The 17,395-nt window shown below is 38.4% G+C and overlaps 1 protein-coding gene across 6 annotated transcripts in view; it reads right to left on the reverse strand.

Moving 5' to 3' along the window:
* NTNG1 (netrin G1) overlaps nt 1–17,395 on the reverse strand; it is a gene marked incomplete at its 5' end in the record, with an annotated part of 155,018 nt that overhangs the window by 51,753 nt on the left and 85,870 nt on the right. For all 6 annotated transcript variants that reach the window (XM_082053814.1, XM_082053811.1, XM_082053809.1 and 3 more), the window contains 2 exons: nt 2,227–2,253; nt 12,294–12,466. In XM_082053814.1, the coding sequence (XP_081909940.1) occupies nt 2,227–2,253; nt 12,294–12,466 (200 nt within the window). The remainder of the gene's footprint in view (nt 1–2,226; nt 2,254–12,293; nt 12,467–17,395) is intronic.

A 17,395-nucleotide genomic window follows, 5' to 3' on the forward strand; every position in this document is an offset into this window, starting at 1 on the left:
TAAATGAACATCACTTGCAGTGGCATCTTCTTTGTGTGCTGGCAGTTTAGTCTTGATAACCCCCTGCCCCAGTGCCATCCTCCTCCTATACTAGGAAAAGCTTGAAGCACACAGAAGCCAATAACCCCCTGTTAGTGTTTGCTGCCAGGCAAAATAAAACCCAAACTGTATCTCCTGAGAGTAACTTGGAGACTTCCTGTCCCCAGATGGGGAAAAACTCTGCTGATATGAACACAAACATCATATTAGCATAAACAAAAGAAGAAATCACGCAGAATCCATTAAAGCAGCCACAACTAATCAATCTTGTTTGGTTTTATGTGTTAATTGTACTTCTGTTAAATTCTCTTAGAGACTAGGATAAATTTAAGGGTTCTATCCTTGTTTAACAATAATTCTGCTGTTTCTATTTTATAGGAAAGGTCTTCAGAACATTGTGCAAGTAGAACTATTTTCTCCCTGAGGTATTTAAGAAAAAAAATACATGACAAAAAAACAGCAGAGTATCAGTATTTACTTGTGCTCATGTTTCACCCTTTCCAGGTAGGCAAAGAAATTTGTTGAATTTTACCTCATATTATTCCAAGACATTTACAGCAGAGTAAAGATAAAGCATAGACTTGCAGAAACTCTTGTATTTCCTATGGAATGTTAAACAGAATTTTCTCCATTTGTAACAGATAAACTGTACTAATCACCCCAGTGTAAAATACAAGGAGGTCAACAATGCATCCTTTCAGGTCACCATTGTTTAAAAGGTATTTGAGTTTCCCTGTTAAGTTTTCAAAGGCCAACATCTGCTGATGCTCAGAAATGGTAGATGTGGTGACAAAGGCTGTATGGAGTGTGAAGTGATAAAACAACCATAGAGTCCATGCAACACAGTACTAAGATACTACAGCACAACCAAACTCCAAAGAGCTATTTTCCCATTCATCCCATTTCTGCTATTAATGGCAGGAATACTCCTGAGGACAGTGATATAAACTTCTCTTTCCTTTAGTTCATTTTTTTGGCTTATAAAATATGTGTATAAACACAAGGCTTTGAAAATAGCGTATCACTATGCATTTGCAGTCATGCAATACAAAAGGAGATACTACAGTGGGAAAACTACATTATTAAGATTGAAGGCTTTCATTCGCACGTTATTGATGCTGTTTCACTATTTCAAGCTGCAAAACAGATGCTGCAGCATTCAGCTGTCAAAGCTCCTCTCATTTGCAAGGAGGCTACTTTTGATGGCATTTAGCTTGCTGTCTAGAGCTTAACAAATCAGCACCATTCATGAGCTTAAGTAAACTGAGCTAATTTATAAATTGACAGACCTGGCCCTACATCATAAAAAGCTAGGCGGTTTTATCCAAATTATTAGAAACTTTTCAGTTGGACAACAGGTATGGCAAATTGCATTTTACTACTGTGATAGTCCTGCATCACACAAGTCATGTCTAAAGCCTCTGCAAAGCTGTGGGGAATATTCTTTCAGTCAACCACAGCAGGATCCCGTTTCTGTCTCCCTGCTTTATTTGTAATCAGCTAACGTATCGTGGCTATGTGCACTTCTCAGCTATGGAACTCGGCTGGACTCAGAGCTGAGCTACTGTGCACTTAGTCCCTTTAAGTGTTCGATGTAATCATCACTTTCACTGATATAGTAGTTCTTTACATAACAGAGTTACGGTTTTGTTGTAGTTTAAGTGTAATATTTTGGTGCTTTAATTGCATACAGGAAAGCAGGATTTTTGAAGGAACACAATTCTGTTTATTTTGTGGAGCAAAGCCCAGTTCAAATGCTGCTGGAGTTAATGCAAAGATTCCAACAGATACATTGCATTTGCTAAGCTACTTCATAAAAATGATAACTCTTCCATTTATAAACTCTTCCATTTGCTCTTCAAATTTACACACACACGAAAATTAACACTTTTTTTTGGGGAAAAGATGCTCAACAAATAGTGTCTCAATTCTCTGTATAACACTCAGTTTTATAGCGCTCAGTTTTCCTCTGTGATCAGAACTGATCAGAAAATCTGCAGTTGAAGGCAGGTGTGTTGTCAGGAGTGACATTCTCTCTGACCATGCAACAGAGGAAGGCCAATACACAGCCCCTGCACTACAGAGCATGTTTTCAGAGGAACATCATCGACAACAGAAAGGGATGGTGGGAAATTAGATCCAAGAAGCTGAATGACAATGCAAAACAATACTGGTTTCATTACTTACTACCAATACTGGAAATACTGGGTATACCTGTAGAGAAAGAAAACAAAAAAAGTATAGTTAGCTGTTTGCTGTGGTTCACCGAGCTGTTATATCGAAGATTCTGAAAAATTTTCTTCCTAATTTTCAGAATATTACATCGATACATAATTAAACCAAAGCAACTACCAATACGTACCCAGTCCTTTATAAATGCAGAGTCTTTAGATTTTTCAGTACAAGGCTGCAGGGACCACTAAAATGTATTGACAGATGGGGATTTCTGGGACCTACACCAGCTCTCTGAACTTCATGAATTTCTTCAGAACAATTTTATATTTCAACTAATCAGCCATTAGGTTTCATGCTCTAGATAAAAATATCAGTCATGCATATATTATGCAGATCTAGGAGAATAATATAACCAAGGGATAGATGCATTGCTAACTGCTTTGGCCAGCTGCTTAAATCAGTTCTGTCGCATTAACTGTGTATAGCTATTTTTTTCCTCTTTTACCTGTTGGTCATCTAAATTAAGCTATAGGAAAAAAGGTAACTGAGCGAAACGATCTAATGCATTAGGTTGGTCTTATTGACTAAGCTTCTCATTGATTTTTTTTTTTTTTTTTTCCCTCCCCTGGCTTTCATTTCAATTCCTAAGTTGAATTAATGCAAGAAAACCATTCCAGAGGCAGGTGAGCTTCACCAGAAGAGGTGGAGCTGCTGAAGAAGAAAACTCCTCTGCAGGTTTAGGAATGTGGGGTCTCGTGTTGCATGATGCAGTCCCAACATGTAGCTTTTTGTCAGGTCTGTCATGAAAGGTGTTTAGCACAAAAATATGGACACAAAATCTTTCCTGAAATGCCATTTTATTTAAATTAAATGGCATTACTAATGGTACTATTGCTAGTTGCTTGGGTTAAAGTCACAAATTACATATTGATATTTAAATCCTGGATATTTTCATCCTCTTAGTTAAATACAGTTTGCCTTTTGTTAGTTTTATTGATCTTCGATGGCATGCATTTTACTGCAGAAATCTGTCTGTGTCTCCATTAAACATCTGCTGTACTTCTTTCAACATCTATCTTGAAGTTCCTTCTTACTGTGACATGCTATGGACCTCATTCTGCAATTAAGCAAACTGGAGTGAAGTTTATCTTGGAGATAAATGATATTCACTGTAAGCAAGGTGGTAGAGCCAAGTTGGGAACACTTCTGACTTGTGGCATCCTAAGACAATGCTGAAGTAATTGCATTTGCAGAATGGCAACCATGACCAGGTCTTTTGTGTTTCAACACATCAGTCCTGGGGCATAATATTAGACTTGCAGCTCTCTGGTTTCAAATGCTATGGAACCGGTGGTCTGGCACAATGCTGGACACTGCACTGCAGACAGCACCTGCTGCTAACCGAGCCCCACACTCAGATGCTGTTTACAAACTTAATTATTTCTACATCTGCTGAGATTAACATGTATTGTTCAAAATTGTAGAATGATGAGGTATTAAAAGCTAAATAAAAATATCATCATAATACAACAATGCTGTTAGAGTTCTAAATGTAAAAAAAAGTCTTTTTTCCAGTTAGGATAATGTAAGAGAACTTCTGTTCTTTTGTCTTAATTGTTAAAAAGGCAATCAAATTTTCAAATAATTTTCCCTGACGTTTCAATAGCAGCTTGTTTACATTTTTGCAAGTCATTGTAGCTGTTCTAAATTAGCAGGAGTCGTTTTGCTTCATACACTGACGAAAACTGCACAAATATTAGATAAAATACAGATCTGTGTTCTCGCACTCACACTTTCACTGTGCAAATGGTATTTGTATTTCCTCTGGGTATACTCCCCCGCCTCAAGCCTCTTTCTCTCCCACACTCACTCACAAATATCCTTTCCTTTCCCTCCTGAACAGATTGTAGCAAAGGGAGAGGTTTTCCTGCAAGCGTGCTCTCCTCATTTTACTGCATTTCAAAATTTTCAATGAATTCAGTGATAAATGCTTCCTGGGCAGAGAATAATGAAAACGAGATGCCTGCTAGTCTGAAGGGCTCTGTGTTAACCTTGCAACGTTGTCTTCAGGTTCTGTTTGAAAAGCTCTTTAGCTATTTCTGTTCAGAGTTTCTGGGTTGGTGTGATCTTCTGCAAGCAGCTTGATTTTTGAAATACCAGGTATCCGTGTGTGGTGAGTGGCCTTGATAGTGCACTACTTTATGTTCTTTCTGCTAACAAGAGTGAGAATGGCACTTCTAAGTTTGTATGGCAAAGAACTGGGTATGTAGGGCCACAAAGCAGGATACATTAACACTCTATAAAAACTGCACATACGAAGATAAAATTATTCTTAGGAAGAGTGTTCCTGTGATATCTGGAGTTACATACTGAGGCTGTCTCTCGAATTCACCTGAGCTGTATTTGGTGCAAGACTCGGGTAAGGAGGCACAGGAGGTGGGATTCTGCCTTTCCCCCTCTGTCAGTGTGGCGGCAGGTGGGGCCCCACCACACAGCTCCTCCCGTGGCACCACCACCGGGACACCAACGGGCTGCGGGACTCATCCCACCCTGCTGGCCCTTTGGGTGCGAACAGGTATGTTATGTGACGTGGGTCCTTTCCAGTCAGCCTTCCATTGAAATCTGTGAGTACTTTGCAGCAGTGAAACGATGTGAGTAGGACATAGAGAGAGATGAAGAATCCCATTACTTCCCTTGATGCACAGCTCTGTTCAGCTAGACATAAAGGGTAAATAAAACCAAGTATATGCATTTATGTATATTCAGTTATTAAACCGAAGCAATGCTCTAAGTTTTCTTCCAGTTGAAATCACTGGGATGGTTACTAATGGTAACAGTTTTATAGTGAGGAAACAGCAAGTAAAGCGTGCAAAGAAAATTCAGGGGTGGCTACTGCCCCTGAAACGGCAAACATTGCAGAAGAGTCTCTAATACTATTTATTATTTTTTACTTGACTCGAGGATGGTGGTTTGGTATACTACATGTTCACTTAAGTTCATCTAAATATACATGCATTACTTGAGAGTAAAATATCTGATGTTTTCCTTTCATATGGTCTTCTGCATCTGCTCTGTAATTTTCTCCTTTCCCTTTTTTCCAGAAATGGGTTGTTTTAGCTGTTAGCTACCATGGAGCTGACTATTGAGAATGGAAAAAAAAGCAAATCAGATGCTAGCAAAGAAAGCAAGTTTTTTATTTCTTCTATAGTTTGTGTTGGTGTGAAACCCATAACACAAAGGAACAGCGTCAGCCTTTCAGTGAGAAGGGCCACACTGCTGCTTCCAGTCTTGAGGTGGGTCACAGCCTGCAGTCCCTTATTATCTCCACTGTCAATGCCTGACTGCCCTTCCCACCAGCAGCGCAATTAATGCAGCCAGGCTGCACTTTTTCCTGAGTAGGGAGCATGTGTGGGATGAAGGAATTATTCTTTGAACTCTGTCTTGGCTACCATCTTTCTCATAGGCTTCTCTACCTCTTCACCACAGGCTGAACATGCAGCTGCTGTATGAGAGGGAACCTGGGACAGGCTCCTGCTGCTACCAAAACACTACACCCAGCTCACAGCTTGCTCACATTTGGGGAAAAGTGTCAGCAAGAGCTTAGTGAAATATCCAGGTAAGGTGAATACAGCCCAGAGACTGAGAATTAAGACTGCCTCCTGTGAAGACATGGCAGGATACGATAGTGAATAATGCAGTGCAAGTTTAGATTCATTTTAATTGCTGATCAAAGCTGTGTGAGAGCTTTTCTGACAAAGGAGATGTCACTCTACACCTCACATTTTAACTCTTAAACAGGAACAAAATATAGAGCTGTATTTCATAGCAAAGAGTCAAAGCAGGGTTATTAATGCCACATCTGATCTTTTGCTGGAATTATCTGTGCTGCAGCATGACAGCACTCCCTGCAGTGGGTCTTTTTCCCTTTGCAGCTCCTCCACTGACGCATGATTGCAACATTAGATCCTCAGCATCAGTTTCAGAAGTTCTCTAGTAATTTAAAGCCCTGAGAAGCTGGAGGAACCCAGGATTTTTGATCCCTCAAAGGGATTGATTGTTATGATCACAGGAGTAAACTTTTTGTGTATTTTCAAACCTGTATTCAGTCAAAGGATCATAGACAGTGAAAACCACAATTCTTAGAAAATTTTGCATGTGTTTCATTGCAAGAGTCCTAGAATTCCTGTTACTGGTAATTTTGCAGTTGCTTGCTCTGTAAAGACTGAAAAATTCTCAATACCCAGAAAAATAATTGCTTAGATGAAGTTTATTCTCCTCCCCTGCTTTCTCAAGCAATATAACCACAAATAAATAGGACAGAGAAAATATTCAGTTATTGGTTTATTGGGTAACTCCTTTTAAAATCTGGACCTTTCATCATGACGTTTTAGTGATTTTTTTCAAGTAATCATAATTAATTGATAGAATATTGGATATTAGCAACTTTGAAAGTCCAAAACTCAGATAATTTCTACAACTTTGAGTATCTTCTAACAGACACTTTCCTTCACATACTGCTGCTTAAGGACTAGAAACATCTTTCATTGCTCCTCTTTACTGTATACGGCAAAAATAGAGTTGTTTGAAACCAGTGACAGGGATGGAAGGAATTAATTTCCCAGCAACAGATGCCACCATAACCAGCGCAAACAACGAACTCAGCAGGGTCATGCAAGAGGATAGAGTGCTGGAGCATAATTTTTCAAGCTTCATAAAAAAAAAATACAGCACATGTTATTTATAGTGCATTGGTTTTTAGGTATGTACCTGCAATGTCTTGCTGCCCATTGCACTGGATACCTAGCTGGAGGCAAGTCAGTTTATCATTTGCAGGTTTTCCTGACACTTCTGTCTTCCTGAGTGCTCTTTATTCACTACACTTTGCCCCTACTGCCAAGTTTCCCAGTCTGACACAGCTCTTGTGTGACATCTTCCTGTGGCTTTATGTCTTCTGTGAGCTTCATGAACCAAAATTAATATGTAATATAAAATAGGAACAATAAGAGCTTTGTTGTTTGTAATGTATGGCATCCATATCTTACTGTTTTTTTTATGGAAGACGTTAGCAAAATCATCAAGGAACAACATTTTCTCTCTTAAGCTGGAGTGCCCCATTCCTTCAAATCAAAATCATGCAGGATCACCTCCTCTACTTCAGTCATCAAAGTAGGCACTGAAAAACTCCTTCCAGTTGTTCGAGAGAATGGGACCCGTAGAAAATGGAACACTCTCTACTTTGTGAGTCTGCTTTGACAGGACAGCAGGATGTGTGGTCTCTTCAGTTGCAGGCATACATGCTATTTAGATTCCTGAGCAGAAAGTCTGCCATCACACAGTCTCTTGGCCAACTTTGTTTACCCTGGTCCTTCAGGGTGGCTTTGTGTCAGCAAACATTCATGGGGAAAACTACAAACACAGATGAGGGCAATCAGTGCAATACTTCAAGTGCCACATTTCTTGCCAGAAACTCTTTCAGTGGCAGCTGTGCTGCAGTGACGCCTCGTAAGTCTTTTCCCATTCAGGCAGGATTAAGGGTGTGCTGCTGAGACAGAAACTGTAATATCACAGAGGGGGACTCACTGCAGGAGCAATTTGGTAGACTGATTGAGAGTCTCTGCCTAACTGTTGACCAAAAAGAACCACCAGTGTTCCCTGTGCCTCGCTTAATCCTTTGTTTCATGTTGAACTATGAAATTAGGAAAGTCATGTAACAGCTGGGAGGCGGTTTTGGCTGAGTGTCAAGCACTTCTGGTACAGGTTATTGGTTGTGGAGGGACTGACAAAAAGCGAGCAGGCTTTGATGGGTGGCAGCCCAGCACAGGCTTAGACAGCTCTGTCTGATGGAGCAAGGAACATAAGTGCCCAAGATGGTCTAAACAACAGGAGGAAGAATAGGGCTAGTGCTGTCAGACACACACGACTGCTGAGGAGAAAAGCTATCTTGTAATACCAAGTGTAGAGAAATTCAATAAGTTCACTTGGAGTGTCAAAACATATTGCAGAACAAACTATCCATAGAACGTGGCAGCATGAGGGAATAAATGTAATCACAAAATAGTCAATAAGATAGAGTGAAAATATAAAATAAGTGCTATATGGGAGACAAATGTGGAAATATTGTTAGTGCCAGTAAACAACAGAGTACTTGGTGTCTTTCACAAGCAAAGCACAGAAAAATTGTTTTGGGTTCTTCTGAAAAACTCATCTTGACTTAAAATGAGAAGGATACAGAAAACAGCTTTAGATCAAGATTTAGGCTATGACTGGAATATAATCTAGAATGGTCTTGTATTTCATAGGCTGGAGGTTGAAAAGGTGTAATAGAGTCTTATTGGCCACAAAAAAATGGCAGAAGCAGAACAGTGGAAACAAGAGAAGTTCCAGTTTGGAAAGATTTGGAAATGGACATTATGCTACCTGTTGAATCTGAGCAAATTTCCTAAATTCAGAGTATCTTAATCTCAAGAAAAAGGATCTTTTTATTTTGTGGGGGAAAAAAAAATTACTGTGTGTTTCATTTATACAACTATTTTTAGCTCTATCTTATGTAAGCACACTTATGTAAAAAAAAAAAAAAATCAAATCCATTTAAAATTTTAAATATTTTGGTCTTAGATGGAAAAGATAGACTCTGAAAACTGGAGGAAGGAAGAGAATCAAAGGGGCACTATATTACTGGATTATACAAAGTGGCCCCAGGGAATTAAAGCAATCTATCAAGGGAAGTTTAGGGTCAAACCAGATAAGTTAATTCTATCAACATGTTTCAGTAACTACTTACAGAATTCACACCTGACCAGGGGGAGTGTAATGCTGGGGCTGCATTGTTGACCACACGATGGAAACGGTGACGTAAATGCAACAGGGTAAGTGAAATTACATCGGCTGTGCAGAGAGTTCACACAATAATGCAAAATTTAATGTGCCGCAACATATGTGGCATTAAATCAGGTAGTGAAAAAAGAAATTAAACTTTTGCATACCATAAATGATTGCTGCTTGTAGCAAGTAATCAGACAACCCACTGGAAGAGAAGCTGATTTAGTTCTGAGTATCACATAGCATCCGATTCAAGAAGTACTTATCAGAGAAACACTTCTGGATTGAAAGTCAACATACTTGTTGAGAAGAAAAAGGATTAAAAAAAACTCCACTGCAGTAATATTTAACTTTCAGAGAGAGAGCAGATAAAAATGAGGAAGTTAGTTAAACAAATAATGAAAAGAACAGCTAAAAAGATTTAATGCAAACAGCATGGCAGTAAGCCAGAGATAAAGTGTATGCGAAACTCAGAACAATCGTATGTGACTAATCAATTAAAAAAAAAATTAAAAAATCAATGATCTTATAAACAAACAAAAAAAACCCGACACCCAATCCAAAAAAGTAGAATGAAAATGATTTTGGGAAGACACCCTTCCAAAGTGCAAGTCATCTCAGTGGAGAAAGATAGAGAAAAAAAAAAAAGGTATAAAATCTGTCAAGTTAAATATAAACCACAGTATTTTGAGAACTTACTACATACATAAAAGTTAATAATTTTTTTTTTTTTTCTTTAATAACCACACTATAAGCAGGAGGACTCCTAGACAGGTGATTGGGTAGACAGACAACCAAAGTATAAAAGTATTGAATGCTAAACGAATTGTTTTCACTGATGTTCACAACAAGGAAATTTAGAGAGATTCTCCCAATCTGAGGAAGTTTCTCAATGTTTGTCATAATCTGAAGGTGTAGATGTAAATAATGTAAATAATTTCAAACAATAAGAATTGCCATAAGGTGATGTTCACCCAAGAAGTGTTTTAAAGGAGGTCAAATATGACATTTCTGAAATAACTACTGTAACATATAACCTGTCACTTATGCCAGCTTTGATGCCAGAATAAATGTTTTAACTGAGGCACAGTCTTTAAAAAGGACTCAAGGGCCGACCTTGTGACAACAAAATATAAAGCAGACACATTTTTTGTGCCATTGTAAAAGATACATATTTTCCCCATGTCCAGAACATCCTGTGTAGTTTTAGCCTCATCAAATAAAAAAATGACATCACAGAATTAGAAGAAAGCAAGGAATCACAGATGACCAGAGATGTGGCGTGTTTTTTTATATGATAAGATTAAATAGATTAAGATTTGTCATTTAGAAAATAGGTTGGAGGAGTGGACACGTCGAGTCTATGCAATGATAAATAGTACAACGGATGTAAATTCAGATGCATTATTTTCTGCTTCTTCCTGTCTGAGAAGGTACAGGCTTAACCATAGAAAAACATTTAAAGGAAACAAAAGAAAATACGTTTCACTCATTGTGTCATTAAAATGTGAAATGTATTGCCGTAAGATGTCACTGAGATCAAGCTTATGCCAGCCTGGTCTCTCTCTCCACTCAGCAGCTAGCAACCCCTGCGGGTATGATGGAGGGTCCAGCTCAGAAAGCCAGTTTATTGCTGGCAACTGGGAAAGAAAAGAATAAATCCTTCATACTGTTTCCTGTTTGCCAGAAATTCCTGCTGCTGATCACTGCTGAAGTCAGGATTTGAGGGTAAGTGGAGCATTTGTCAGCTCAAACAAGGTTACATTTTGATGATGCTATCATAATAATAGTAAAAATAATAATTAAAATACTGCCTGTTACTTGCAAAATATTTTGATTTTTTGATGGAACTGCATATCTGATGGAATTCAGTAATGCTGAAATTTGTTTTAACAAGCTTCAGGCATCCTTTTGGTGGGTGCTAATTCCACTGTTCCATCTGGTGTGTGCTCAGTGGATTGGAAATAAAGTAACTGGCATAACAAGCTGCATTTAGAAAGATACCTGTTTTCATGTTCAGATGCATCTTGTCACTAGTTTAGATGATTGCTGGGGTAGCAATTGCATTATATATATGTGTGTGTGTGATTCTGTGATATTTATTTATATACACACATACATATGTATGTATATGTGAGTATGTGTGTATATGTGTGTATATATAATATATATAAATCAAACCAATCTGGTAAAGCTCACGATTTTTTCCAAACTTTGAAGTATTAATTATGTGAGCCACACTCACTTTTTGTAACTGTAATGTGAAAAAGTGAATACTCTTACAAAATGTTTTTTCCCTGCTTTTTGGAAGTTCATTCTTTTTCTGCTCAGTAAGAATTTTATCATAACTTCATGCCCCCACACTTCATGGTTCGTTACTTGGTCTATTACTCTCTCATTTAAGTTGATAAGGTTCCCACTTCCTATGATATTTATTTTTGAGGTTTGATTCTTCACAGCTGCTGCTTTGAAGTCTTAGATAACATTCTGAGCATTGCACATTGCTCCTGGTTTTAAACTTTTCATTCAACTGCAGTACATAGCTCTGTTTCTCCAAAATATCTTTTCAGTAAATTGTTATAATCTATTATTCTAAAATGACTGTTTTGCTTTTAATCAGGGCAAAACTGTGGACTCTTTTCTTAAAAGAACCTAGTAATTTCTATCAAAGGGTTTGGTGATTTATCCTCATCTTCTTCAATCCTTTTTTCAAAGGATTTCAAGAGTGCATGTGAATCTAGACTGCAGGTCAACATCAGGTAAAAACTTCCTTTATCAACCATTTGATCTTTAGTTATTAATTGGAAAAATGGAGAGAAAATGAGGAAGGACCTCAGCACACACGTTGAGCCGAGCTTGTTTTGAATCTCTAGACAATAAGGCTGTATGAATGGAGAGCTGAGGGCACCACGGCCGGAGCTGTACTGCTGATACTCCCACTTGTTTCTCTTCTCTGTGTGCTGTTTTTATGTGAGGGGTCGTAATTTTTTCATTCCTTAGTCCTTTCTGTACAGTGTTCAGGGATTTGTCTATGGATACAAACATGCAGGTCTCATCATGCAAGTTATTTACAACCATGTGAGAACACAGATGATATATACTTACAATTAACACTTAGAATTGGACACCTTGTCAATGCAATTATATGCATTGGTTCATAAATAAATGACAAACTTTTGCCAGCATTAATCTTCCTTCAGAGTCATGATAAGGTGCAGAATTCTAACAATGAAGTAACCTTATTATACAGTACTACTTACAGATATTAGCAGTGCCTTTAGGTATAGGCAGATAAGAACCAGGACTCCATGGTCGGCCCTGGTAATTCTTCTTGCATTTTCCACAGTCTGGGCCAGTTGTATTATGCTCACATTCACAAAGTAGTCTTTTGTTTTCTTCTTTACAGCCAGTAGCATGAAGGTTGCACTTACACCTATTTTTAAAAGGCAGAAACAAAAAAAAGTGGGATATTATTTAGAGGTGAGTTTTAGTTCAGATTAAGTCTTAGTAAAGCATATCCTATGGCAACCACTCTATTTCTGTGTGTTGTGCCCGTATTATTGTTTCAGCATGCTTTACAAGACATCACTCAAATAGCATGTTGTAATATCTTCAGCTCATGCAGGTCTAAAAGCAATAATTTCACCAAGACTCCAAGATGCTGAATCTTTTCTTGTTTTCACTAACGCAACTCCACTGAGATCAACTAAATTATTCATAATTTTCACTACAGACAGGTCTATAATCTTGCAAAAATTCAGTAGTTGCTCACTACTCCTAGGAACAAAACCAAATCCTCTGCTATGTCCTTAGAGAATCTGGCCCAAACTAAGATCCAAATTAGGCCCTGTGAGTCTGAGAAAACAGACTTCAATTAAATATCTTTTGCAATGCCGCACTTCAGTAGAAGGCAAGCTCACTATAATGGTGTTTCGCCATCCTTGTTCAGCTAGCACTCTTTTGCTCAGAAAAGCTTTTTTTTTTTTCCTGCTTTAATTTTATATACTTGTGGTAGGCTGGAGATCAGAGGAATTTTTTTTGGCAGTTTTAGTTTTACTTAGGAAAGAACACCTGATTGAACCTTGTGACATAATCATCAGATAAACCAAATTCTGCATCTGATCTTAGAACAACTGTATTTTCCTTATTTTCCCCTCTTTCCCTGAAACTAGGACACTTACAGAATGGGAAGCTAGTTTCATAAACAGTAAGGTATTGTCACCTTTTCCATCCCTTTCCAATGCATGTCAAAAATGGCTAAAATCTGTTTCTGTTTGGGTCTGGAGAGAAAACTAGTGTTTAATGACGCTGTCTGTTTGTTTTCCTAACGATTGTACATCTAGTAATTTAAAGGGTTCTCATGTGGGTATTTGTCACCTGTTCCATACAGTGACCAATAATTAGAGCAAAACAACACATGGAATGGCCAAGTGCAAATTAACAGCTGTCAAGCTGACTTCCATTTGGAGGGAATATGACCTGAAGCGACTGGCCACATACATATATATCCCCAGGGTAAAACAATCTTGCAGTTGTCATAAGTGGCTGCTGGAGAATATCTACAAGAATCTGATGGTGGAGCATTCTCCTCAGTGCTAGAAATGAGGCAGATTACACTGCTGTTACTTGACTGATGCTCATTCTAAAGAAAAGTATGTTCAGCACTTTTCAAATTGAAATTACCAAAATGTATTGAATATGCTAGACAAAAGAAAGTGTGATTTATTTTTATTTCATTTCCAAAATATTGATGTTTAAAGACTACATCAGTTGTAAAGTAAACTTTCAATGATGAGCCACTGCAGAATGAAAGATGCCTGTTTGGGTGTCAGTGGATGAGATATGCCTATTCCTGTAGAGACTGAAGATTTTGGTGACACTGCTATTAAGAAAAGTAACAGCTGGCTATACTGTACACAGGAATATGAAAATGCAAGACTTCCAAACAGGAGAGACAAACAATAATGACAAGACCAGAAAATAGAGTCAGAGGAGAAAGAAGCAGGAGAATCTGTGGAGTCACTAGAATCAGTGAGACAGAGGAACCAACGGGATTTCTTTCAGGGTGAGATTTCTGTTTTATTGGAGGGACTCGTCAGTGTCAGAGGCAGCCAGTTGGTCTGGGCAGGAAGAAAATGGCAGCTGGTTCTGAGGAAAAGCTGGAGGTCCAAGGGCTCTGAAAAGGTGCTGCAGATTGGTGGGGAAACATAAATGCAAGAACATCTGCTAATTGGTGTAAATGTGCAAAGCTCTTTTAATAAGCACTCTTCCTCAGGTTTTTTTTGCATGGTTAAAAGTCTTGGGTGGACTCTGGCCTTCTCCATCTCCCTCTGCTTCTATCCAGTCCTGCCCCATGCCTCTTCATATATATATATATATATAAAACATATGCATATATTTATATGTATGAATGCATATACGCATACACAAACAATTCCCATAAATTCTCATGCATATTGATTTCCTTTTATTTCCCACATTCCCTAACTCCACTGTGATCCACCTCTTCACATGTTGCCTCCTCCTTTTCCTTATTTCCGAGGCACAAGAGCATGGCCAGCACAGAAGAGCTCTGCTGCCTGTTCTGGTGCCCAGTTTTTTAATTTTTTAGGGCAAGATTGCTGCAGAAGAAACGCTTCTCAGCCCAGAGTGGTGGCATCGTGCCATGGCAGCTGTTCTGTGGTCCACACAGCAGGGCCTGCGCTGTATGGTGACTGGCGGGGTTTCCGCATCTTCTCCAATTTCAGCCACCAAGCATCACCAGACAAAGGGAAACTACAGATTTTGGAGGTCTATGTTTGTGACAAATACAGGCAAGTTTTCAGAAAAACAGCAAAATGCATTTTTTGGTGGAAGTATTTGGGGACTTCCTGTCAAATTTAAAAGCCTATTAACTGAGATTTAACACAATCAGCCCTCATATGGGCATTCAGAAGAAACACATAAAACAGACAATGTAGGGATATCTCAGCCTTCTGAAATGTGGGAATTGCTTAAATGGCTCTTCCTGCCCTAAACCAGTAGAATAATCACAGACTCATTCAATCCCTGCAAATTAACTTATTTGGATGCTTTATACATATTTGCAAAAGCCTCCCCAGCAGAATCTTCTAGAATGCTGCATCCTACCTTAAAAGAGAATTCCAAATAATACCATGTTTAAGAGAAAAGAGAGCAAACTTTCTACTCGCTCCAATTAAATAAGAAAACAACAAAGAATTCCCCCAACCCCACCCCACAAAACAAACAAACAATCCAAAATGACAACAAAAAACCCACAGCAATGAAGAGAGAGGTGTAGCCATCTAGGAGTATGATTTAAAGTGAATGAGAGTAAACAACAAATATGATCACTGAAGAAAATAAAGGACTGATCTAAAACATTTGTGGGCAGAGGATAGGGCCAAAACCTAACATTAACCAAGTAGTAAAAGAAGAGCCAATGATGCTGCATAATCCTAAAAACCTTCAGAATAATTCAAATTTAGCTGTGTACAATTTCTAAGCAGAAGAAAGTAAGGAACAAATGTGATCACTGTGGTTTTCTACAAGACTAGCTACAGACCAAAGATCAAGGTAAAAAAAAATCATTTCTATTAAAAATGTCAAATGTAGAGTTAATGAGAGCTACTTAAAAAACCCCAACAAACCCAAACTGTAAAAGGTCAGACAATGTGGAGCAAAAAACATTACCTCTGCCGCCTTAGTGTGCAGGCAACATAAAAGTTAGGTTTAGTTTATGATCATTAAAATTATACAAGTACAACAAAATCCGTAGATTAATGAAATCTAGAGAGATTAAATTATTGTTCTTGTTCTTGTCAGTGTCAGTAACTATACACAGGGAGTAAAAGACCAGTAGGATAAGCAGAAAAAAGACATGCAGGGGACTGAACCACAGAGACTGATTCTTCCCTTTCTTGCACCAATTTTTTGCTGAGGTCACTTCACAGATCTCAGAGAGGTTAATCGTGATTTCCACAGCAAATCAAGGACGTAGCTGAATACTGAATGAGTGAAAAATTCAGGCAGTGCTAAAACTGAAAGAGAACAAAAAGCATCTGTAGAAAGCAAACTGAACATGAGATAGAGGGTACCGTGTCTGGGGGAAAACAAGCCAATATCAAATTCTGTGCTGCATGTGGAGAGACATTTTTGCTGAAACAGGGAAATAAAATTTTGTATACTTCTGCTTTTTCAGGAAGGCTGCACTAGGAATTGGGCAATCTGTCCCAGGGACCTCATCAGAGTGTGTGTATGGACAATCTCAGAGAGTTCTGCAAAGAAGAGAGATGCCTGTTGTGCTTGAGAGACAGATTTCTCTGGATGGATGAATGAAAGAGGTAAATGTGTGTAGCGGAGCTGAGAGATAACTAGAGTACAATAAAAAGGTACTTCTACTGGTGGGATAAGCAGTAAGAAAAACTGAAATATTTAAGGTTACAGAAAGAAGACTATTTAGGTAAAAGTACCATCCAGATGGACCAGAAGAGAACTATGCTTGTGAGATATATTGGACTGTGAGCAGTGTGAAAACAAAGCAGCAGAGCCTGGACATTTAGGCATTTCAGATAATTGCGAATCAGCTGGGCACCACTGATCCAGTGCAACTGACTTGGGTTTCTATCAAATCACTGTCAGGATGTGGAAATCAGTTTCCTATGGAAGACTGCACAAGTTCAGAGTTCTTCAGCTGCCTCAATATTTTTTTTAAGGAAGGCTACCATTCTTTTCTGCTCCAGAGGTAAGGAAATATTCTGTTATCTTATATGAATAACCATTATAATAAACTATTACTGAAAATCCTTGGTATCGTTTGTAATGTCTTTAAACACTTACTTTGAAAGGTTGTTCCTAGCTGTTACTGGTTTAAATCTGAGACAGTAAAAAAAAAGGCTTAATTAGATTTACATACAAAACACATTAAACACAAAATTTTGCATTGCCTTTGTAGATGTTTCCATTAGAAGAATGAGGTCACTATGGCTGCATAAGAATGGAGAAGTTCTGAAAACCGAAAGAACTGCTTCCACATCCAGTGTGCTAAATTCCAGATGACAATATTACATGCCTATACAGTTTCTTGAAATCCAAAGAAAAGTCAAAGTGCTTTATAATGTATTATGTATACATGCCCAGAAATGGGTAGCAGTGGGTGGGTAGCAGCTGCTTGGCATGTCAAGTGGGTTTGCATGTGTACTGGGAAGGGATGATTGAGGGGGCTGTTAAAAGCAGAGCAGGTTTGAGAATACAGGTTAAGGTATGGCAAATGTAAGAGGATGTATGCTGCAGCCTTTGCACTGCACTGGCAAACAGCCTAAGGGCAAAATCCTGCATAAGGATGAAATAAATGTTATGGCCA

Source organism: Streptopelia decaocto, assembly GCF_964273445.1.
Source record: "Streptopelia decaocto genome assembly, chromosome: 5".
NCBI classification, from domain to species: domain Eukaryota; kingdom Metazoa; phylum Chordata; class Aves; order Columbiformes; family Columbidae; genus Streptopelia; species Streptopelia decaocto.